Raw genomic sequence first — 26,150 nt, 5'->3', positions numbered from 1 at the left:
AAAATGTGCAATCTTGCATCCCATGTATCCTGTTATTTTGGTAAACACTTAGATTTGTCCCAAGTATCACACTACTGTTGATTTCATGTTTTGTAAAACTATTGGCACAAAATATTAAATGCACCCTGCTACTTTTTAGAACTGTTTCAAATTCTGGGATATGTTTACAATTAATTAATTATACTTTTAAATTCTGAACTGTCAGAAATATTTGTTACATTACAATAAGTTTTTTTGAACTATTTGCAGATATGTTTATAAAGATTGATCATTGTGTTACTTGCTCTTAAAAATCCTTGTGTGCTTTCCATACAGACTCAGTTTTGCAGGTAGTAGTCTGTGGCATATGTGTTTGTAAGCTAATTATAGGGACATCACAGCTGTAAGTTGTGTGGGACAAGTGTAAATCATCACAACCAAACTTGTCACAGTGCCACCTAAGTGTCTTGGTTTTGAGCTTAGTGGAAAACCATAAGCTGACAACCACATCACTTGTGGGAACTTTATTGCATGTTGTGAGATTAACTGAAAAACTGTTAGCAAATGCTAGTCATGTCCACACCTACATTTGCCAGAAATAGTTCTCATGGTGTGGGATACAATGTGCAATCAATTATACCTTGTTTGCTTTGTGGCTGGAATGGTTTGTGTGATAGTATTGTATGAATACCTCAGCTGTACGTAGCATGCTCCTCCCCATTCCTTAGCATCACTTACCAAATGGACATTGTCACCATATGTGATGTGGTCATCTGAACAATTCACATTTGCGATAAATGCAAATAAAGATGTGAATTATGCTTCAAAATATGAAAATGCGAATTTACCTGATAAAAGCTATTTCATAGTGAATTGTATTCAAATGAAATATTTTATATATTTTATCAGAGATAATTTGAAATACTTTTATTCACCGTTTATAAATACCAAAACAGTAACCAATTTTCAGTTTCTGGTATTGCAGAACGTCTAGCAAAGCCCAGTGTAGGAAGAGAATGTGCACAAGACTGCAAAATAAAGAGTTTTGCTATGCACAGACACAACAACATATGAACGTGATCGTAAGTTATGCTGTGGCGCCATGTTAACTGTGGGCTGTTGTATGGTTTATTGTATTACTCAGCTGTAGGACCTATGCTTGGGTTAGAATAACAAAATGATTGACAACTAGAGATGCAAGTGGGAATTGTTGGAGGTTCGCTGTCACCCACATACCCAAATTTGTGCGGCAGCAGCACTTGTGCGATTCAGTACTGAAGTCCATCCAGTGTCTTCTGTTAATATGCAGTGATGAGTTCGCCTTGCAGGATCTTAATAGCCTTATCATTTTGCTGCATACTGTCACTATTAGCTGCAGACATTCTTTTGTGTGTTTTTAAAAGATAACAAAAATACACAGAGCGCATTATGAAAATGAATCACAACAGTTATGTAAGCAGCTGTAATTGTTGACTGGAGTATGGTATGACAATGCCAAACAAACAGGCAGTGTGACTAAGCTCATTCTCTGGTTGGTAATTGGTATGATAGCTGTTATTTTAACATCTAGGTGCCTGTCACTTTGTAACTCTGATATCGCTATAGCATTTGAGAACAAAGAAATGTGTTTCTTTGTCTGTTAGTATGCAGAAAAATGTGGTAGTTTTATGTTGGGGGAGAGAGTGTTTTGAACTGTGTTGTTATGAAGAAGAATAATAATATATATGCCGTAGTTTTAGCTAAATTTATTTGTATGTTCCAATCGGTGATTCCTTTTTAATCCTAGATGAACTATTTTGCTAAAATGATGTCTGTTATACGCTATTTGTTACACATTTGTGTCTTGAGTTGCTTCCAAATAAAGAAACTTGCTTAACAAAATGACCAATAAATCAAAGTCTCTCTAACAACAACCACTAAAAATAGTCTGTAACAGCACAGATATGATTGTGCACTCGTTAAATGGAGATGACATTGTACTATCTTTAAACACTAAATGAACCTGGAAAGGAAGGGTGGTATCCTGTAACGATTACCACCACCGCCACAGTTGTCGTGATTGCCATGGATTTACAAAAACTATGTGCAGTCATCATTTTTATGTCATTTTTAATGTAACTTTTTCACCCAAACCCTTAAAAAGAGTCAAATTCAAATTGTTCTGCAGGTGAATAAAATGTGTGACAAATACCAGCCCGGCACATGCAGTCGATGTAGAACGGAAGTTGTTATTCATTTAACTTCATGACCCAGGATTTTGCATCGGATTAACAAGGCATCAGATTGGTCCGTAAACATTTATTTTTGTAGTCTTGCACACGTTCCCATGTTTCTGCAAGTTTGGAAATACCCTTGCGATAGAACTCCGTTACAGCTTCCTGAAGACACTAACACACTGCTTGCCGAACATCCTTCACTGTCTTGTAATGTTGGCCTCACTTCTGTACCTTAACAGAACCAAAAAGATAGTAGTTGGAGGGTGCCAAGTCAAGGCTATAGGGCAACTGTGGAAGAGTTTTCCAGCCAAATGTTTTGATCTTCTCCACAGTAACAGGAGCAATGTGAGGACACACGTTATCCTGTTGCAGAATGGTATTCTTCCCAGTGCGTTTATTGTGCAATGAACAATAGAGCTTCAAAAGTGTCTGGATGTTGTGAGGCAACGGCATTTCTGGATTGTCCAATTTCAAAGAAATCAGTCAGAGTGCAACCCTGTGCATCCCTGAAGACAGTGTCCATTACTTTCCCAGAAAAATGCGCCGCCTTTCTTCTTTTTCAGCGATGAATCCGAGCAGTGCCATTGCGTACTCTGGTATTTTGTTTCAGGATTATAATGATGGAACCAATTTTCATCACCTGTCACAATACTCACCAAAAAACAGTCACCTTCATTTTCAAGTTTCTGAGGGTTTTGGGTGATTGTTCTTCTCTCAAGTTCATGGTCTTCGGTCAAGAAATGTGGGGTCCGACGGACACAGACTTTTTGATAACCTAAGCCTTAAATCGTTTCTTACACTGCACCATGTCCTGCTGCAAGTTTTGTAGCAATTTTGTTTACTGTGACACACCTGTCTTCTGTAGTGGGTTCATCAACTCTCCTTTTTGCGTTTATGGAGGCAGTTCGAGGGTGACTGTTATGAGGTTCAGCTTGAATACTCAGGTTTCCATATTTGAAATGTTTCACCCATCTCCTAGCACTGCTGACATACATGCAGGCATCTCCATATACACGTTGATGGCTGAAGTGAATTTCAGCACCACATTTTTTCCTCTTTAACTAAGAATTCAATGATGGCATGTGGTCGAAAGGAAACATTGATGTTGTCTATTTTGGAAGTACTGTCTGTGATCACACGATAGATGCTAATAATGCCACAATATGGCAACATGTGGTGTAAAGTCTGTAGATTATGATCGTGCAGTCATTTTTTTTTACGTTGTTGGAATCTTAACAATAGGTTGCTCCCGACTTTCATTGTGGCCTACTTGGCTTTTAATAGAACATGTTTAAAAAGAAAATACCATAATTACATTGAAGGAAGTCACACACACACACACACACACACACACACACACACGCACACACACACACACACACACACACAGAAAATTTCCAGAATTAGTTGCAGAGGGTACAAATAAACTCAGTAAGAAAAGGGCTCCCTTTGGGGCCATGGAGTCCAGGATATAAGTTCTGAAGGTTACCTTGAGTCTGGCCTTAGACGACTGAGGGTTGAAAAGTTGCTATTGTAACACAAGATGTATTCACATAGTTTCGGGAATTTTAATTTTTTGGAAATAATTTTATTTGTTCAGCTACATTAATGTTTTGTCCTTCAAAATAGTTCTCATTAGGGATTTACACTTATGCCAGCACTCCTCCCAATCCCTGAAACACCCCTGGAACTCAATCTTTCAAATAGCACTCAGCTCATTTAATGATGCACTTTTAATATCATATAAGCTCATAAAACGATGGCCCTTTAAGGTCCTCTTTATTTTTGGAAACAGGAAAAAAGTCACTCAGGGCCTTATCTGGTGAATATGGAGGATGGGGCATCATTACAGTGTTGTTTTTTGTCAAAAATTCATGAGCAAACAATGAAGTGTGTACAGATGCATTATCATGATGCAAATATTCACATTTGACTACACTTGCTGAGCTTTTTTCAGTCTTGGTGATCCAGAATTCCTCCACTGGGGCGATTGAGTCACAGTTTTTACATCTTACACCGTACACCCATGTCTCATCTCTCCTTATGACACATTACAGTAGTTCTGCATAATTCTTGACGTCATTTAGCAATGCCAGAGCAACTTCCATTTACTGATGTTTTTGCTCAAAACTCACCTTCTTTGGCACAAATTTTGCTGTTCTAAATTTTGTATCCAACACATCCGAAAAGATTTTGTGGCATGCGCCAGGAGGCCTGAAGATGGTACTGTCTGAAAGCAGTAACCAATCATCAAAATAAATTGTGGCTATAGACTAAAACATATACTTTTGCAAGTTGTTGATGTGCTGCGGCATCCAGAACATTCATCATAGTCTACTACTTCACAGCCATCTAGGAAACACTTGTACTACTCGTAAACCCATTTTATTCACAACAGAATCACCAAAAGCAATATTCAGCATTTCTAAATCTTTGTTATTATTCCATTTTTATAGCAAAATTGACTGAAAATTCTCTGATACATTTTTAAAACAAATCAATAATTGGCACTTGTAGGCAGACACATTTAACCTTCTTGACAGCTGACCACAGACTAAACATCCAATGTGGCTACCAGTGTAAAAATACATTTCAGCCTTATTTACCAACACTGCAATAATAAATCATGCGAATCAGACAAATACTATCTGTGAAAATACAAAATTTCTGATACCTTTTGAACACATCTCATATGTTCATTTAGTGATAAAGTCATGGATATAGTGTGTGTGTGTGTGTGTGTGTGTGTGTGTGTGTGTGTGTGTGTGTGTGTGGACTGTTGTAGTTTTCTATATTTTATGTAGATATGGCACACATTGGCCCTATTTTGAATCATAATGGTGATCACTTCAGACTGGGAAACAAGTAGTGGCTTTTGACATCGTGACCTCAAAGATCTGCATATCTTGAACTATTTGTCACTATAGTAGTTTTCTTGGAGAAGGAAAGGAATGGCTTTGTCACCTGTAATAGTGAAACCATGTATCATTAGGAAATAACTATGGAAAGTGGAAATCAGATTTTTTTAATAAAAGTTGTAGAAAAGTTTGTATTACAATGATCTGACTTTTTAAGACTGACACACACAATAAAAAATTGAAGACTGGCTGTAGCTAAGATATGAGGACAATTGGCAGAGGTGTAGCTCAGTGTAAATGGGTTCCATAATGTGCTAATATAATAACCTAATATAATAACTGGTACTGAAAACTGGTATCATTAGTGAAGCCTGAAAAGTTTTGCAAAAATATAGCCATTGTATAACTGCTTTATTCTATACCAATTATGAGCAGCTGGTTACCATCACATATGTTAAAAGCTGCTTTGTTAAGTGGTTCTTATTTCTTGTGAATATTTGCTTACTGTTCTTTCTTCATAATGTATGTTTTTCCTGTTAGATGTGCTGTTTTCTGCTGGATATATTGAATTTATCACTGATAATTTAATTTTATCTCATATATTGCCTTTATTTCCTTTCAATCTCCACAGAGCCAAATCTTCTTAGTCATACAGCCCATTCAGTGTCAAGGAAGGGTGTAAAGAAACGTGACCTGAGTGATGTTGAACTTAGAGAAATTTTGTCAGATTTGTTGCCACTGGTACGTATGGACCATGTACTGCCTCCAAGTAGTGAAGTACTTAGCCAAGCAATCAGACGGGGCCTTGTAAGCACGCCACCCAGTCACATGATAGGAGATGAAAGAGAGAACTTGCGCCTAAACGCATGGATACGATGTGGGAAGAATAATGGACTTTTTGTTCGGCCTCGTCTGTTCATGCCGTATTATGAAGAAATAAAGGCACAGCTTGATGATCATATGCTACAGGAGGTAGAATTACTTCGAATACGAAGAGCTCGATATGCCCCTGACATTCCTGATACGCTGTACATGGTGGAGGAGAAACCTCGACCAATGGGTGCAGCTGGTGTTGATGTTCTAGCTGCAGCACTTCCAGGTATGGGCAATGTTCCAAATTTCATCTTTAAAAGTTGTTGTTTAAAATAACAGCAAAAGAATATATGGTTGAGGAGAAGCAGATTACAAAGCCATTATCTGAAAATGGTTACTAGATTTCACAGTTATTTTTACTCCACATATAGTAAGGATTAAATTTATATTTCTAAATGTAATAACTTTTTGCATTGAAACTGTTTACTTGAGGTACTTACTGTTTTTATCTTCAACATTTATGCATATCTTTAAAAATTTGCCCTTTTGCAGATGCTGCCACCATGACAGCTATGTTAAAAAGGGAGCAGAAGTTAAGACAGTCTCCTAGCTGCCAAAGAGCCATTGCCTTGCCATTATCTAATCGCCAAGAAATCAATAAACAATTAAGACTTCGTGTTGTAAGAGAGTTCAACTTGCCAGATGCTGTCTCTGATTTGCTAGAGGTAAAAATACTTTTATGATTTCACCATTTAAAAAAATTAAATGATGGGTTAAAATAAAAACAATTATGTGTTTTTACTTGGCTTGTAGTATGTAATTGAGAAGCAGATACTACTGTAAGTGGTATTGATTTTGTATTTAAAATAACAGCACAAGAATATGTGGTTGAGGAGAAGTAGATTACAAAGCGATGTAAATTAATAGGGATAGAGGAAGAAACATGGAATAATAATAATAATCTTATTAAAATGATGAAGCAGTAATTCTGTTTATCAATCAGATAATATCTGCAAAGGAAAAAAAAAGTAATAGTATAGTATATTCACTGGTAGCAAGTTTATGTTTGTTGCTCCGTTGTCATGTTCTTAAAAACCAAACAGAACTTTGTAGGATTTGATGATTAGGGGAGGAATTAGCTATGATCTTTATAGGAGAATTATTATTAAGTGAAAAGGTTCAGGCAACATATGGAACTCATGGATTTTGGGTATAATAGAAAATTATGCATTGGTTTATTCAAGATATGAAGAGAAGGATATTGCAACAATGAATTGGTTTCTCCCTGTTTAGAAGGTGAGAAAATAGTTCGTGGATGCAGTCAGTTCCTCAGTGCACCCAATAGTAGAAATGTGGTAGTTGCTTAAATATGTACCTGTTGCCCAATGATATCTGGCATGTTCCCATGAATTATTATTATTTTTTTTTATAAATAGTTTTAAAACAGAAATGTATAAAATGTTTGTGCTGTTTTTATATGTTATGTTATTGTGTGGCTGCTTTTATTTGCACTGCTGTGATATTCACTAGCACTGTGTTTTAAAGCATGATAATTTCACATGGTTAGACTGCTACATATCTGTGGATGCAACTGCGTTATAAGTTGTTGGTAGTTCTGGTATGTGGTGAAGTTCTCGATCATTCGATCGAAAGATGAAATAGACATTTTGTTAGAATGTCAGTTATTCCTATTTTGAAACCTGTTTAATGTACACTGATGAGCCAAAACATTACGACCACCTTCTTAGTAGCATATTGATCCACCTTTGGAATGCAGTGCAACAGTGATTCTGCCTTGCATTGATTCAACAAGTCCTTGGCAAGTTTTTGCAGGTATGTGGCATCAGATACCTAGGCACAGGTCTCACAATTAAGATTAATTTATGAGCTGGTGGATTGTGTCCATGGTGCTGGTGTCCAATAGCATCCCAGATGTGTGTCATTGGTTCCAGAGCAGGTGAATTTAGTGTACAAGATGCCAACATGAAATCAGTATAATGTTGCACAAACTACTGTGGCATAATTATCTTGCTGGAAGATGCCATTGCATTTGAGGAAGACATCAGTCATGAAGGGATGCAGGTGGTCTATAATAATGTTCATGTAGTTCACAGCTGTCATGGTATTTATGATTTCTACCCCAGGCCCCAAGGACATCTACGTGAATGTCCTTCATGGTGTAATACTGCTTCCACTGTCCTGCGTCCATAGCAAGGTGCATGTTTCAGGCAGCCATCTGGAAATGATTGTCGATCTGGTGTAAAGTGTATGTGATTCGGATGCCCAGGTGACTGGTGACCATTGATCCATGATCCAATATTGTTGATTCCTTGTGCACTGCAGTCATAATGGACAACGTTGGATCAACATGGGAACAGGGAGGAGTCATCTGCAGCGAAGCCCCATGTTCAGCAATGTACACTGAATGGTGTTGTAGTGTCGGCAGACTTGCCAACACTACGCACACTAATTGGAAGAGGCGGCCAAGATGCACGCGCTAACTCACGAAGGATGGCGTGAAGTCTGAAACAGGATACGTAATGAATGCTATAAAGAAAAGTACGTAGCTTCTGGACTACTTAACTTTAATCCATCCTTTGTATACATCGTTCTTGATGAGACATCTGGAGATTGTGGCGATACAAGTGAGACCCTTTAGATACAAGCTATCTAAGGCTAATGGCGCCTTGCTAGGTCGTAGACATGGACTTAGCTGAAGGCTATTCTAACTGTCTCTCGGCAAATGAGAGAAAGGCTTCGTCAGTGTAGTCGCTAGCAAAGTCGTCGTACAACTGGGGCGAGTGCTAGTAAGTCTCTCGAGACCTGCCTTGTGGTGGCGCTCGGTCTGCGATCACTCACAGTGGCGACACGCGGGTCCGACATGTACTAATGGACCGCGGCCGATTTAAAGCTACCACCTAGCAAGTGTGGTGTCTGGCGGTGACACCACAGGTGTGTTCAAAACTCTTGTACCTGCACAAGCATTGTACACTGTCATTAGATCTGCAACAGAGCGGGCAAGTCTCTGACTTCTCCATTCTGTGACTTGTGACTAGGCATGTATGTCCACCACCTTGTCACCTACTCTTGATTTCACTGTCTGTCAACTGGAAGTAGATGTTCAAGACCATATCATGCAAACACCCAACCAGCTTCACTATTTCCCAAAGGCTGATTCCCCAGCAACATGCCTTGAGAATCTGTCCTCTGTGCATGTCAGTTATGTCTGGGGATTTCCTCATTTGCTGTTCATACCGTCACTAGAATGGTTCCCAATTTGTCTCTGCTCCTCTTAGATACTTTCCTTACTGATTCACGTGTATGCAGTGCCAAGGCAGTGGTCATAATTTTTTGGCTCATCAGTGTAAGACAAATTACAAATTAAATAACATATCTTCTTCCTGAAAGTTTGTCAGAAAAATAGCTGTAAGAATGCCTGTACAGATAGAATCCATGTAAGGTGGTACGCAAGATATCAATGTGACCTGTTGATACTGAATCAACCAGTAGTGATGAATGCTCTCAGAAGAATTGAGTATGAGCATATTTCTTGCACAAGTAATTGCCAAACTTCAGCATTGTTGCTCATACATTGTAGAGAATCTCCTGAACTTGAATATCATCCCTGACATTCCAAAGCAAAACTTCTATTTATCAAATAATGACATACAAATATCCTTTGCAGTGCTGTACTACAAAGACTATTGAGACATCAGTGATGTGAGAAAGTTTTGCAAATAGTGTAGTACCCAAAGACTGCTTGTGTAACATTTTTGTCCACATTGTGTTAATGACATCATTTGACTTCGTTAGTCCCTGAAAATTATCTAATGTTCTTTAAAATCAATGAGAATATTCCTGCAAATTCTTCCTTCCATTGATACAAGGATTAACATATAATCCTGCAATATTCTCTCTCTCTCTCTCTCTCTCTCTCTCTCTCTCTCTCGAATCGTATTCATGCCATTTAATGATTCATAGCAATCTATTACTTAACTTTGTTTATGTAAAATTGGCATTTTACTTACCACTACCATACTCCTAAAACTATTAAAATTTCACTTCTATATTTCTGCATCAAAGTCAGCATCATTTTTGTAATAACGCAACTGTTTGTTCATTATAGGATTATCCTACAGCGCACTATTTTTGTACGATTTTTGTGATATACAGCCTCTGCCCAGAAAGTTTGATGAATAACGTCATATGCTCACAGTGGTAAGAGTTACCAGATCCCATACCAGACAAGTCAAGACATGGCTGAACAAGTTCCCCAGCAGCAGTACTGCAAGTGTCCTTCTTGTGTGGAAAAAGACTGAGCAAGGTAGTGCAGTGGTTAGCACACTGGACGATGGTTCAAACCCACGTCTAGCCATACACATTTTGATTTTCCGTGATTTCCGTAAATTGCTTAAAACAAATGCTGAGATGGTTGCTTTGAAAGGGCACGGCCAATTTCCTTCTCCATCTTCCCTAATCCAAGCTTGTGCTCAATCTCTAATGATTTCATCATCAATAGAATGTTAAACAATAATCTCCATCTCGTGTAAATTGCATGGTGTAGAGTGAAGGTGTATTGCACACAGTCAGAACACAAAATGGATCAGCAAACGAATATGCTATTTTGTTTCAAACTTGAAAAATCAGTTAAAGTCTCTTGAAATGCTGATAATAATTTACGAAGAATGTGCTGTCACCTTGAAGTGTATTTGACTGGTTTAAGTGGTTCCGAGAAGGGCAAGACACCTTGGAAGACGACCACTGAGCTGACTGGCCTGCAACTGTTTGCACCATGGAGAGTGTACTGGAAGTAAAGGAACTCTTGTCCCAGGATTGTCATGTGACAGCACGAATGATGGACAACAAAGTGGGAATAGTGCCCACCTCAAAGTGATGCAAGCTTTGGTCCTGACCTTTTCCCCACACTTTGATGCCATAAAAAATGCAACTTCAATTAACGCCTGTGGAGACATCATCAACATGGTGGGTAGAGACCCAAATTTCCTGAAAACCATCATCGTGAGCAACATGACCTGGTGTGTGAGGTATGATTCCAAAGGTAAGTGACACAGTATAATGTGGTGGGGTTATAAAATCGCCAAAAAGCAAGAAGGAACATAGTGAGAGATCCCACATCAGGATAATGCTTGCGGTATTCTTCGAATCTGTGTCTCATCCATAAAGAATTCCTCCTGGTGGGCACCACGTCACATGCTGCTATATGTGTGGAAATGCAAAAATTTCTGCTGTAACAGATAAAATGGGTATGCACCCGTACACCAAACAAGATGACTTGATCCCTTTCCACGAAAGTACCTGGGTGCACACTGTCTTTCTGGTACAGTAGTTACTGACTGGTAGAGGTGTAGTCACTCAATAACCCACTCTACTCCCCTGAGTTGTCTGCCCCAGATTTTTTTCTCATTTGTAAAATTGAAATCTGTGCTGAAAGTTAAGAGGTTCGGACATAATGTTATGACCCAACTGAAGTCTATCTGTAAGGACCCCAGATTGCACAAAGGGTTTCCGTGACTTGTACAGCTGTTACCAGAAGTGCATTATCATCGATGGGGTTTACTTCGAAGGACAGAAACTGCTGTCTCAGCTAACTCAACAGTCTGTTTGCGATATAGCCACATTCACCGAACTTTCTCGACAGAGGTTGTATATTATTCTTCAACACTTTGAAATTAATTTTTGTTTTGCCATACATCCTCCCTTTTCACCAAGGGAAAACCTGTGGCAAATTTTTTGATTATTGACTAATAGAAATTGAAATAATTGTATTACTGAAGTTCTCACAGATGTTACTCTTATATTATTAAAACTTTTTAAGAGACAAAAATTTAACATGGAGATATATTCCTTAAGTTCATATGTAATTGGCAGAAGTGACAAGCAAAATAATGTATTGTATGTGTGTATTGTATCTTATAAGTGCTGAAATGAATCAGAATCAAAGCTTCTACTCTGCAGCTGTGTCTAAAATGAAAGTGACCTTACATCACAAAATACAAGGTCCAGGTTTGAGTCATGGAGAGCCCAAGCATTTTAACTTTTGAGGAAAATTCATTGCTGTGAACAGTTAAGACATGCATATTTTCATGTTGGAAATCATTTACCTGTAAAGAAAGGCAAAGAGTACTGGATCAAAGATTTTTTACCTCTGGCACCTCCCGTTATTTTCTCGGAGGAGGTGGATATGTTTACAGATCTGCAGCCATATGTAAAACATTTACGTATACATCTATACCCTGCAAGCCACCTTCTGGCGTGTGGAAGATGGTACTTTGTGTACCAGTGTCACTTCCCCCCTTTCCTGTTCCAGCTGCAAATATTTTGCAGGAAGAATGATTGCCGGTAAGCCTGTGTGTAGGCTCTAATCCCTCTAATTTATCTTCATGATCTTTTCATAAGATATATGTAGGAGGAAGGAATGTATTTGTTGACTATTCTTGGAACGTTTTAACATGAAACCGCACCTTATTGCAGGATGCTTCGCTTGCAGCAAAGTTGATTAATCATCTCTGTGATGCCTTCATTCTTATTAAATGTAGTGTGGTTGATTAAAATACAGTACAATTAACTTAGAAAACAAATGTTGTAATATGATTTTGTTATATACTCATAACTACTCTTCTTTTATCATGAACATAATTTTCTGTTGTTAATCAGTGATGTAAAAGGATATAAATCATGAAAACTTTAGAGTAAAAAGTTAGAAATCGTTTGTAGATAAAACTAATATACTAAGAGCTGTGTAAGCATTTTTGAGCATTTTTTGCCAGTAATTCATAATGTTGATAACTTTGCTGATAAATATTTGCAATGATTTCATTGAACTTTCCTTTGTCTGAAATTTCCAGACAGCAGCTTGTTATTGTGCTCAGGAAGAAGAGGAAGATGTTGCTATGGACGGAGAACCAGTTAAGGCACCTGTTGGAAATAAACAGCCAATATGCTCTCCTGGGATACCGCCAAATTTTGGCCGGAATATGACCTTCCCACGTGGTCACACAAGTTATTCACAGCGCCACGAGTTGCCAGCCATTGTCACGGAGGGTGATGCTTATAGAAGTCACGGAGAGGTAATTTCAACAATATGTTCTTTCTTCTTTTTGTAAGACTTTACCCATGTAAAAGAGACACTTGAAAAGTAACTCACTTTAGCATTTGATACTTAGATGTTCCTTCTTCAGAGAAGAAAGAGGGACTAGTGATTGGTTGAGGTTGGAAAGTGTCGGGCGTAGATCACTAGGACTCTGGGTGGAGAGGGACACCATCTGTTGTGTGGAGAGGAGAGGCAAAGATGATGGAGAATATGTCAGAGAGAGTAGGTGGTGACATAGTGCAGTGCTAAGCACTGTGCTGGCTTCAGACAGAAGATGACAGATGGGGGAGAGTGAGACATAATGATGAATTAAAGAAGAAGAGAAATGAAAAGTTGAATGAATAGTGCAACCAAGAAGTGGTATGAGAAGAGGAATAGAGTGTGGGAAGAAAACATCAAGAAAGAGTGAATGGGTGGAGAGAACTGAAAATAGAAATAAATAATTCAGTAAATGATCTGTGACTCACCCAGGCTTCAGACAGGTAGCATTAAGTATGCACGGCTGAACGACTTGGCTGACATGGTGGGTATTTTATTTACAGGTCACATGATAGAGTTATGATTTAAGTTTATAGAGAACAACATTAGGCAAGTGAAAAACGTCACTTTCGTGTAACTTAAATGATTTATGCAGTGCTCGCTAGGGAAGTTTTCAGGTGGCACAATTGTTGTGTTCTATATTTAATTGGCGTTCGGAATGACATCTTGTGCCAAAAGTGGAAGGTGCGAGCTACCAGGCCGCCCGGTCTGCCCTGAATCAGTGTATATGTTAATGAAAACTGTACCAAAATCCCTACAGTAGTTCCTAATAAGATTATCCTTCACATACAGAAAGAAAAACATGTTGGGGGACTTTAACTTAGAAAGGGTATACTTAGAAGTATAGCTTCAGGTAATAATAATTTTATGTGGCTCTGTGGCCTGGAAGATACTGACTTGACTCAGAAAGAGGTGCGTGTAGCACAAAATGTGCAAAACCCAGAATGGAAAGCAATAATAGCTCAGATAAATGCGACAATGTTGTCTTAGTGAGAGTGTAGAACCATACCTATTGCGAGGAGCGGTGAAGATGAAATGCTCTCGTTCATACAGTAACAGCCTAGGCTGCGAGTTCTGCCATTCACTATTAGATGATAAAAACATTGTTTTCTCAGCAGTGATTAATTCATTATAGTTTGGCCAATTGCATGGAATATTCATAAATTACATACACAAACCGTCCTTGTAAATCAGTCTACCTATTAGTAAAAACGATATCAAAATTGCTACAGTAGTTCCTGAGATTAGCCCAAGCAAACAGACAAAAGCAAGCTGGAGACTTCATTTTATATATAGAGAGAATATTTTACCATTGAGAAAATAAGGTCCGTGTGGTGTTTGGGGGGGGGGGGGGGGGGAGCGAGCAGATGTTAATGGAAGTAAGTCCAGGAGAGTGGTGATGAGAGAATGTTGGAGGAAAAGTTCCAGTATTTAAAGTTAAAGTAAACTAATACTGGGCAAGAGGATTCAAATGGTCTTTGTGGTGTAACAAGCACTAAGGTCACTTGAGTTCTCCTGTAAAGCAAGCTCAGTCACTAGATACTGGGTATTCTCAAGGACGGCACTTTTTTTATATTCATTCATTTGTTCAGCTTAGAGGTACCTCTTCATATATAAAAAGTTGTGCAGTAAATCCATGTTAGTAGTTAAATAACATGAACTGTTTCACATGGTGTTCTTCTTTTGATGAGTCAGGATTTAGGAAAGAATGACATTTCAGTTGTTAAGGAGATAATACAAAATTTATTTGTGTCTGTGAATTCTTTGACATCAGCTTTATTAGTTGTAGATATAGTACCTGTTAGTGACATAATGGAAATTTGTGCCAGAACAGGACTCGAATCCAGATTTCTCTCTTACTGCAAGAGGTCACCTTAACCGATTTGGTTATCTATGCACCCTGCTCGAACTAACCCGAACCTCCACACATCACATTGTGGACATCCTTATGCCTTAGTCTCCTATAGTCACCACCTAATGCTCGCCAAAATTATTAATTGGATTCCTGCCCAGGGAGAATGAGACTGAGGAATCAAGACCACTGCTGTTATCACTGTATACCCATCTGGGCTTGTAATACTTCACTTGCATGTTTGAAAGAACAGACAGTTTGCAGTCAGAGCAGAAATCTCAAATTATTTCATGTAGCTGTGGATCGTCAATAATGTCTGTTCTTTCAGACATGCAAATAAAGTATTACAAGCCTCGTCGGGTTTACAATAACAACAGTGGTCCCGACTCATCATAGTCTCATTCTGCCTGTGCAGAAATCAAATTGATAATGTTGGTGGGCATTCAGTGATGCATGATGCATGTAGGGAATGGTGACGTCAGGATGTAGACCATGTGACATATGGAGGTTTGGATCAGTCCAGCATGCACAGATAGCTGAAGATGTTTGTACAACAGATCGTGATAAGCAGTAAATTGGGGTTTGAGTCTCTGTATGGCACAGATTTTTGTATGTCACTAATAGGTAGCACACCTGTACCTAATACTTCAGTATCCTTTAGCTGAGTAATGTGACTGCCAGTGTTGAGATACACACTTTGTATTAACAATTGTTTATTAACGTGACTTAAACTGTGTACAGCTTCTGAGAACCAATGTTCACATGACCCAGTGACAGAAACGTTGTCCTTGACAGTGTCTAACATGGGCGGACTAGGACGAAGTCACGAGGAATAGAGAGGATAAGTAATGACACAGTCCCTCTGTGCTGGGAGCTTGTAGGTAGCCCACTGATGAGCAGCAAGTTACTGTAATGACATGGTCCCACAAGGTAATGAGCTCGTGGGCAGTCATATGTGGATACTTTGAAGTGATGCCCTAGGCAGTGGCTGACAGAAGTGCAGCATCATACAGGGCTCACAGCAAGGGCTAAACGACACGTTGTAGGATGGTGGCGGCAGTTGCAGAGGCAGCAACAGCAGGTGTTGGGTTTTTATTGGAGACTTGTAGCAGCTGTCAATTGGTCGGAGAATGGATCATAACTGGCTCTTGATGGGTGGAGTGTCGACCTAACTAGGCGTGTATGGAAGAGTGCATGTGTAGTGTCACCTAGACACACGATTGTGCGGATGCGAGTAAGTGCCCAAGACTTCAGCGCTATGCACCATGACCTGGTTGCCCTGTAGTGGCATGTCTTGCACTTCCAGGTGCCGTGGCAGGTGCCAGAGTCTTTACAGTAAACAGCTCAGCAACTCTTCTGTGAACAAAAGTCTTCCAAGGTGATGTTGGAGCCATACCTGATTTGCAAAATGTATGTGTAGGTATGGTGACCAAATACGTATGGGCACAGCCCTGCATGTACTGCAAATATAACTAGTGTCAAAGAACTTAGTGAATAAGCTTTGGGTTTGTGCAGCTGTGGATCATCAATAATGTCTCATCCATCAGATGTGCAAGTAAAATATTAATGAGATGTTTGTTGATTGTTTAAATAGTTTTTAAAATGGTTTATTGGCTGGCACAAACACAAATTTCAACAAAAATTATAATTTTCTGCCATTACTGGCCTATCAACAGATTGTAAAAGGAAGCAATTAATTGTGAGCATATTGAGAAAACCTCGGTGGTAGTGTCAGATCCTAGATCCACACTGATGATGCTGTGTCATCCGAACAAGACACAGCCAAGGCAAAAGCACCAGAGGCGCAAAGGTTCGAGCTGGTGCCAGTGCTGTAGAGACTCACTACTTGCGCGAGTTCCACCAGTGCCACAGGCAGTGCTGAGGATGAAGATATCGACTTCGCCATGGCCAGTTGCTGGCGAAGTACAATCCGCCAATGACCAGATGATAATGGGCAGAAGCCTACTTGGAAGATAGAAGAGCAGCTCTCGCACACTTGGCTATAGATCGTCGTCCAGTGCGACTTAGACAGGGAACGTCATTAGTGAACTCTTAGAATTGATCAGACAGTTGTTTTAAATTGCATTTGCTATGTACTGTGAAGTTTACCTACGATTATTTGCACTTAGCCATTGAGGGCCTCTTTTGTGTTATATTACAAGTAGTGTTGCAGACTTCTTATTTGTCGAGACGCAAAGATAAGTAATCCTTTTAACTCATTTGTGTGACTTTGTTACTAATTTGTTGGAGTGTTGTAGAACCTTCATTCTCCTAACCTGTTACCTGACCCTGGCACATAGCTCTGTAATAGCGGCAGGGACAAACTGTCCTAGTGGTGTACTGCACCAGAAGCCATTTCACAAACTCTGCCTACTGTAAGAGCAGTGGCAACTCGGCCTCCACAGCAGTAGCAATAAGGCCTTTACAAAACTGGTGACAAGGCTTTACAAAAAGCAATGTGGTTTTCTCAGTGTGTTTGTGATTGAACTATTGCTTCTGCGCATAATCTAGAAATTTCTTGTGGAAATTTTATGTGGTTATGTGTGACAATAAACCATTTTACAAAGATGTAGGATGTACCAGTGATGGGACTAATTTAAATGGTGGTGGGTGATTTTATTTCAGAAATAAGAAAATGATCACTTTGGCAAAGATAGTGAGGCATTCAAGGCCTGAGTAGTGCTGGATATTATTTTTATTTATTTTTTTTTTTTTTGGGGGGGGGAGGGGGGGTGTCGCCCTCTCCACACTCTATATTTTTCAGAAGATTGAGATAGGAGAGTGCCAGGGAGATTTGTTTTTGGTCAAGATCAGTGGGGCAGTTGACAGAGGAAAGCCTGGGAGAGGGTGTTGGTATAAGCATTGAGACTGAGTATGACTATGGAGCAGATCAATTTACCAATCATGCCTAGGATGAAGAGAATGGAGCAATTTATGTTTCAGGGTTGGCAGCTCTTGAAGTGGAGGTATTGTTTCCCTAGATGCTAGTTTTATAGAAATTGAGGGTTGTTTAATATCCCTGCCAATGGCTGATATTGATAGTGGCTCAGAGGCACTTCAGCTCATGGTGTTGACCACCATTAGGGATATGTGCAGCAGGTCACACAGTTCGAGCTGCTTGCCGCTATGGGGTAGGCGGGCAGTCATGATTCAGTCTACTGCAGTATGTTGCATGAGCTACTGTCAATCTTGCCATGCTGCTTAATGGATTTTGACCCAGCATTGTACTTGGCCTTTCATGTTCTCATTACTTGCATTCATTCAGTATTCTACTCTTGACGAACGTGGCTTCATTTATGGAGTACATGTTTGTATTGGGAGCAGATAGAATATAGACGTGAGCCTCAACGAGAAGGTCAGCATCGATGAAGAGTGCTTTGGATTTGGAAAAGGGTCTTGGTGGATTGCAATTGGGAAATGGAGTTAAGCTGCTGCAGGGAATAGTGTTCTCTTTCACAGTAAATCCAGACTACAAATATGTCTTCAATAAAGACAGTTGGCACAGTTTCTGGGTGTTGAGGGATGCTTCAACTGTGCAACAAATGACATGGTTGGAATAGGATGAAGCCATTCTGATTCCAATATCTAGTGTGATAATGACTGAAGTTTTTCAGACATTTTCAGGTTTGCATTGGGAGAGGAATTTTTCTGAGGATTAGAAGCTATGTGTCTGCAGGGATGTCAGTGTGGAGCAAGGTCGTCTCAGTTGTGACGAGGAAAGTTTCAGGTAGGACAGATGTGGGAAATGATTAGACATGTTGCGGGAAGTGGTTGGTGTCTTTTAAGTAGTTAAGTAAATTAAAGTGTTTCAAGCTCATGCAGTCATTCTTCCTGTGCACCATTTATGACAATTTGGGGGGGGGGGGGGAGATTGGGGAGGGAGAGTTGTGCAAACAACACCCACAGCCACATATCTTAAAGTAGATTGTAGGTATGGGATGGGAGACTGTGTCATGGGTTTTAGGTGGTGGTTTACCAGAGCTGAGATGGGTTCAGTTGGAACTTTGAAGCCTGTTACAAGGTGATAACTACAGCAACATGACTACACTGCAATTCACGCGTAGGTGCCTTACAGAGAGTTCATCAAACCACTTTCACACTATTTCTCTATTGTTCCACTGTTGAACAATGCATGGGAAAAACAAATGCTTAAATTTTTTCCATATGAGCTCTGATTACACTTATTTTATTACGATGATAGAGTGTGTGTGTGTGTGTGTGTGTGTGTGTGTGTGTGTGTGTGTGTCAACCGAGTAGTTCTGCATTCAGAGGACTGCCTTTATTTTAATGATTGCCACCTCATCCCATGTATTACATCTGTGACACTGTCTACTGTATTTCACTATACTACCAAATGTACTGTCCTTCTTTGAACCTTATTCCTTTTAGTTCTCATGTGGACAGTTTCACACTTTTCGTTACTTAGGATCAATTGCCACTTTTTGCACCATGCAGATATCTTGACTAAATCATTTTGCAGTTGATTTTGATCTTCTGATAAATTTACTAGACAGTAAATGACAGCATAATCTGCAAACAGTCAAAGAGGGCTGCTCAGATTGTCTCCTAAATCATTTATATAAACCAGGAACAGCAGAGAGCATATAACACTTCCTTGGGGAATGCCAAGTATCACTTCTGTTTTACTCAATGATCTTTCGTCAGTACGAACTGTGACCTTTCTGACAGGAAGTCACAAATCCAGTTGCACAGCTGAGACAATACTCTATAGACACACATTTTGATTAGAAACTGATTGGCAGGAACCAAGTCAAAATCGTTCTGTAAATCTGAAATCAATTTGAAATCCACTTCGATTGCACTCATTACTTTGTGAGAGTAAAAAGCTATTTGTGTTGCACAGAAGCGATATTTTATGAATCTGTGCTGGTGATGTCAGTAGATTTGTTTTCTTTGAGGTAATTCATAATGATTGAACACGGTATATGTTCCAGAATCCTACCGCAAATCAACGTCAGTGATATTGGTCTGCAATTCAGTGGATTATTCCTGTGTCCTTGCTATTGTTTTGGTGTGATCTGTGCAACTTCCCAGTATTTAGGTGTGCATCTTTCATCAAGCAAACTGTTTTATATGATTCCTAAGTGTGAAGCTACTATATCAGCCAACTCTGCAAGAAAGCTAATTTGTATACAACTGGGGCCAGAATACTTGCCTTCAATTTGTATACAACTGGGGCCAGAATACTTGCCTTCATTAAATGATTTAAGCTGCTTTGCTACCATGAGGATATCTACTTCTAAATTAATCATGTCAGCAGCTGTTCTTGATTTGAACCCTGGAATATTTACTTCATCTTCTTTGATAAAGGACTTTTGAAAATCATGTTTAGTAACTCCATTTTAGTGGCACTGCAATTGGTAACATTACTATTGGTATCATGCCGTGTAGGTATTGATTGTATACTGCCACTGGTGTACTTTACATATGACCAAAATCTTTTGGGATTTTCTGCGAGCTTTCGAGGCAGTTTTGCTGTGGGAATTGTTAAAAACATCTCACATTGTACCCCTGCTAAATATTAAGTTTCTGTAAAACTTTGCTGATCTTGGGGATTTCACATTCATCGAAATTTGATATACTTTTTAATCTGTAACTCTTCAGGCTTTCCCGGCGATCTAATGACATCTTGGGTTGTCGGGTGTTCTGCCGGATATCAGCGTCGTACTTGCACGATATTTCGGTCACGTAGCTCGTAACCTTCATCAGGTGTGACCTGAGACTGCTCCTCGAGTGGACCTGGTCCAGTATTTATGCCTATGGCCTTCCTCCTCCACCAACGGCTGCAGGCGCTCCCTCTGTGGTCCGCGCCCATTCCCTGCGACCTACTGGAGCGTTGCTGCTCCGTTTTCCGTCCGCTGCGGTTCTAGGTGTTCCCTCTGCAGTCCGCGCCCACCAAACCCGCTCCTGGGGGTTTCATCTACGGTCTGGGGTACCAAGCGTTCCCCCTGCGGTCCGCGCCCGCTCACCACGACCTGTTGGAGCGTTGCCGCTCCATTTTTTTGTCCGCTGCGGCTCTGGATGTTCCCTCTGCGATCCGCGCCCACCAGTCCCACTTCTGGGTGTTCCATCTTTGGTTTGGTGCGCCTGGCAGTCCGTCAGGGGCTCGTTTTCCATCTCCATGTCTCTGGTTCTTCTGTTTGTGTAGTGTTGCAGCTGGCCCCATTGCTCCCCGTAAACACAATATCAAGTGTGTTTTCTGTCCATCCAACAAGATCGGGGGACTGCTGGGGAGTGTCAAAGACGACCTGGGGTTACGAAAACCAGGGATTTACAATATACCTTGTCAATGTGGCATGTCCTACATTGGCCAGACGACAAGAACTGTGCAGATCAGGTGCAAAGAACATGAGAGGCACACCAGATTAAGACAGGTGACTAAGTCAGCCATTGCTGAACACTGTCTAGAACTAGATCATGCCATGAAGTATGAGGATACCAAGATTCTAGCACAAACACACAGATTTTGGGACAGTGTTATAAGAGAATCGATAGAAATTAAAATGGCTGACGATCTTATGAACCGTGACACAGGGTACCAGCTAAACAGAACCTGGGATCCGGCTCTGGAATTGTTAAAGGAGCAACGGGGCCAGCTGCAACACTACACAAACAGAAGAACGAGAGACATGGAGATGGAAAACGAGCCCCTGACGGACTGCCAGGCGCACCAGATCGAAGATGGAACACCCAGAAGTGGGACTGGTGGGCGCGGACCGCAGAGGAAACATCCAGAGCCGCAGCGGACGAAAAACGGAGCGGCAACGCTCCAACAGGTCATGGTGAGCGGGTGCGGGCTGCAGGGGGAACGCTTGGTACCCCAGACCGTAGATGAAACCCCCAGGAGCGGGTTTGGTGGGCGCGGACCGCAGAGGGAACACCTAGAACCGCAGCGGACGGAAAACGGAGCAGCAACGCTCCAGTAGGTCGCAGGGAATGGGCGCGGACCACAGAGGGAGCGCCTGCAGCCGTTGGTGGAGGAGGAAGGCCATAGGCATAAATACTGGACCAGGTCCACTCGAAGAGCAGTCTCAGGTCACACCTGATGAAGGTTACGAGCTACGTGACCGAAATATCGTGCAAGTACGACGCTGATATCCGGCAGAACACCCGACAACCCAAGACGTACTTTTTAATCGCCTCTACAAGTGTTTCTGACGCGTTTTGTGTGCCGTGAGGGATATGTTCCACCTCATATTAAATTATTTGATATAGATCTCTCAATTACTGTTGATATTATTTCCTTGAATTCAAGCCACATCTGGTCTAAACTTAGTTCAGAAGGAATGAAGTCTGTCTCTTAGGAAGGTATCAAATAGATATATTTTACAAGTATTTTTAATGGGCTTGGATGTGATGGTATTCAGGCTCGCTACAATGACATTGTTGTGTTTTTGTAACCATTTACAATTCAAGTGAGCTCCTGAACAAATTGCTCAAACTAATATTCAGAGAAAATATTTATTACAATTTTGGATGAAGTTTTATGCTTACCACCTGCTTTGACCCTCAATTTTTGCTAACATATTGAAGGTATGTTGAAGTTGATACCAACTGTAACTGAGCAAGTGGGTACCTATTTGAGACAATACTTCTTTGAATATTTCAGAAATTGTAACATCTGAGTCAAGGGTTTGAGAAAAGGAGCAAATTATTAATTTATTTCAGTTCTCAAATATAACGTCTACCCATACTAATTCACAATAACTATATGTTTCGATTTCATTACAATATTAACTACTTTTAGCATCAACACACATGCCAACATCAACTGTATTTAATTCATCCTTTATGAAGATGTGAAGGTCCTTTCTAAAAATTTCAACTGACTTTATCTCCAACTAAAGCCAGCTTTCAGCCGAGATGGTAATTTTTGTACATTTTAGGAAGTATACAGAAGGTAAGTGTGCTTGGATCAGGAAGCATACAGACTTCTATGGAGGCAGTTAAAACCTTTTAAGGTACTTACGGCTCTTAGAATTTTATGTTGATCATTCTGGATTCAAGGACAAAACTACATAAAATAAATACATTGCTTGACACAAGAAAAGTGAAATGAAATGTTACTTCACCAGTTGATATGATATGTGATGTTACTTCAGTAACAAATAAATTGGCAGTATGAGCCCATATATCAGTATGACATTTCAATCCTCTGGTCTGGATATGTGCATTTATTTGGTTTGAAAGGGTGTCATAAAGCCATATAGTCCTCTCATGAGGCAAGCTGGCCCCTATCTATAGTAACTGATTCTGTTAAGCGTGATCTCAGTTTGCATAAAGTGGATGTCCATCGTATTCCGTGCAGTTGTGGCATGTCATATATTGGTCAGACTGTCAGGACCTCGAAGGACCAGTGTGTTGAACATAAGCGTCACACACACTTACAGCAGCTAAGCAAATCAGCTAGAGTTGCCAGATTTCAGTGAGGGAAAGTAGGAACACATTTATCGACACTAACATTTTTTAAAATAATTATGTTCACTGGACATTTTCTTCATAATACACTCAACACAATGAAGAGGAGCACCTTCCAGTTGAGCAGGCAATTCTCAACATTTTTCATTAGACAGTACCGTCTTATAAAAATCACTGCCACTTTCATCATAATTGAAATTTCTTGTTAGATCAACTGAACATATGTTTCGCTCATCCCTCCATTTAATGTTCATAATGGAGAAAACTCTCTCTGTGAATGCATTTGAAGGAAATATACTTAAACCAAATCTAACCAAAACTAAAACACTGCACAATTTTGATGTATCAGTCATTTCTATAATGTAGACCCATCTCTGTGGTATTGCCATAGTAGCCAACTTTGCTTTCAAATGGTCATTCCCTCACCCTCCCCCCCCCCCCAAATAAAAGAGAAATCAAAAACATCTGTGACCTCTGAATACATATTATCTACAATCAGGAAATCAACAATACAAAATTATTCCGCTAATTTCAGAATATTTTGAAACTGTCTTTTTTTTTTTTTAATGACAAAACATTACTGTCATCAAAATCAAACCATTTATTTAAATATTTCAGTCAAACTTCATATACACTGAAGAGCTAAAGAAACGGGTACACCTGCCTAATATTGTGCAGGGCCCCCGCAGGCACGCAGAAGTGCCACAACACGACGTGGCATGGACTTGACTAACATCTGAAGTAGTGTTGGAGAGAATTTACTCCATGAATCCTGCAGGGCTGTCCATAAATCCGTAAGAGTACAAGGGGGTGGAGATCTCTTCTGAACAGCATGTTGCAAGGGATCCCAGATATGCTCAATAATGTTCATGTTTGGGGAGCTTGGTGGCCAGTGGAAATGTTTAAATTCAGAAGTGTGCTGCTGGAGCCACTCTCTAGCAATTCTGGACGTGTGGGGTGTTGCATTGTCCTGCTGGAATTGTCAAAGTCCCTCGGAATTCACAATGGACATGAATGGATGCAGGTGATCAGACAGGATGCTTATGTATGTGTGAGTTGTATCTAGACGTACCAGGGTTCCCATATAACTCCAACTGCACATACCCCACACCATTACAGAGCCTCCACCAACTTGAACAGTCCCCTGCCGACATTCAGTGTTCATGGATTAATGGGGTCGTCTCCATACCCGTACATGTCCATCCACTTGATACAGTTTGAAATGAGACTCGTCTGACCAGGTGACATGTTTCTAGCCATCAACAGTTCAGTGCTGGTATTTATTGGCCCAGGTGAGCCGTAAAGCTTTGTGTCATGCAGTCATCAAGGGTAAATGAGTGGGCCTTCGGCTCTGCAAGCCCATATTGATTTTTTGATGAATGGTTCGCACGCTGACATTTGTTGATGCCCAGCACTGAAATATGCAGCAATTTGCAGAAGGGTTGCACTTCTGTCATGCTGAATGATTCTCTTCAGTTGTCGTTGGTCCCATCTTTTTCCAGCCCCAGAGGTGTCAGAGTTTAATGTTTTATCAGATTCTTGATATCCACAGTACACTCATGAAATGGTCATACAGGAAAATGTGCACATCATTGCTACCTCAGACTTGCTGTGTCCCATTGCTTGTGCGCCGACTGTAACACCACATTCAAACTCTGTTAAATCTTGGTAAACTGCCATTGTAGCTGCAGTAACTGATCTAACAACTGCGCCAGACACTTGTTTCTTATATAGGCGTTGCCGACCACAGTGCCGTATTCTCCCTGTTTACATATCTTTGTGTTCGAATACGCATGCCTATACTAACTGCTTTGGTGCTTCAGTGTCTATGTCTGCATTCTTCCAGTTGTGTTTCTTTTTCACCTGGGATCAGGCCCTCCAACTGATCTAGCAATTGTTGCACATTATTGCACATTATAACCAAAAAACAGGTCAGTTATTCTATGTTCTAACTCCATTTTTATTTTCTCCATCACATGGTATACTTCACAAATTGTCAGTTCATTTTTTTCTAAGTTGAGTGCACCCTTCAAAAAAACATCAGTTAAGTGCAAGGAAAATTGTAGATATAATTCCACTGAAGTAAGTTGTTTTCCTGAACCAGACACATCTATTAAGTTGTTTTTAATGAAGCTGGGCAATTGTCTACACTAGAAAAGTATGATATAATTGTAGGAAGATTTCTCAACAATCTTTCTATGGCAGGCTTTAGGCTTAAACACCTTGTTGGAACATGTCTCAACTAAGCATTGCATTCTGTGTTAACAAATTAAAAAAAAAAAATCTTTCAGCTGAGATACCCTTTTAGCTGAATTTGAGAAATAGTTGAAAGTCTTAATTACTAACATAGTCATCATACCAGATTTACAGTAATTATGGACTATATATGCACAGCAGTTTGATTTTACTGTATCATGATTTTCCTTTTGTAAGTAAACGTGAAGAGAGATTTCTTCCCATAGTTTGCATTTGTATTGTCAGCAGTAAAACTTTAAACCGGAACAAATTCAACTCGTATTTTGGAATCCTTTTCAAGATCTGCTCAGACATTGCAGATGTAGATTCATCAGAGTCCTCATAGAAATCTAGAATACTGTGGGACACACCTGCTTGCACATCAAGATACCTTACACCCAAATAGGATAGTACTTTTGATTAACCTTTGTTGGAAGTGTCAAATCCCACACCAAAAAACTTGTTATCCTTCAACTTCCGATTTAATTATTGACCCTATTTGGTCTCAGAACACCAGTAAGGAATGTCTCACATTTTGTTTTACCACACATGGTTTTGTTCGCAATTGTCGAATCTGGTAATAACTGAGAAGATATTTTTACATTGCA

General features: G+C 40.0%; 1 protein-coding gene across 1 annotated transcript in view; it reads left to right on the top strand.

Moving 5' to 3' along the window:
- LOC126247969 (BTB/POZ domain-containing protein 7) overlaps positions 1–26,150 on the top strand; it is a 61,379-nt gene that overhangs the window by 21,151 nt on the left and 14,078 nt on the right. Inside the window, exons 6-8 of the mRNA XM_049948535.1 lie at positions 5,685–6,152; positions 6,419–6,591; positions 12,733–12,954. Coding sequence (XP_049804492.1) covers positions 5,685–6,152; positions 6,419–6,591; positions 12,733–12,954 — 863 coding nt within the window. The remainder of the gene's footprint in view (positions 1–5,684; positions 6,153–6,418; positions 6,592–12,732; positions 12,955–26,150) is intronic.

The sequence above is a fragment of the Schistocerca nitens genome, chromosome 3, assembly GCF_023898315.1.
Source record: "Schistocerca nitens isolate TAMUIC-IGC-003100 chromosome 3, iqSchNite1.1, whole genome shotgun sequence".
Lineage (NCBI taxonomy): Eukaryota > Metazoa > Arthropoda > Insecta > Orthoptera > Acrididae > Schistocerca > Schistocerca nitens.
This window is presented reverse-complemented; position numbering and strand designations above follow the sequence as displayed.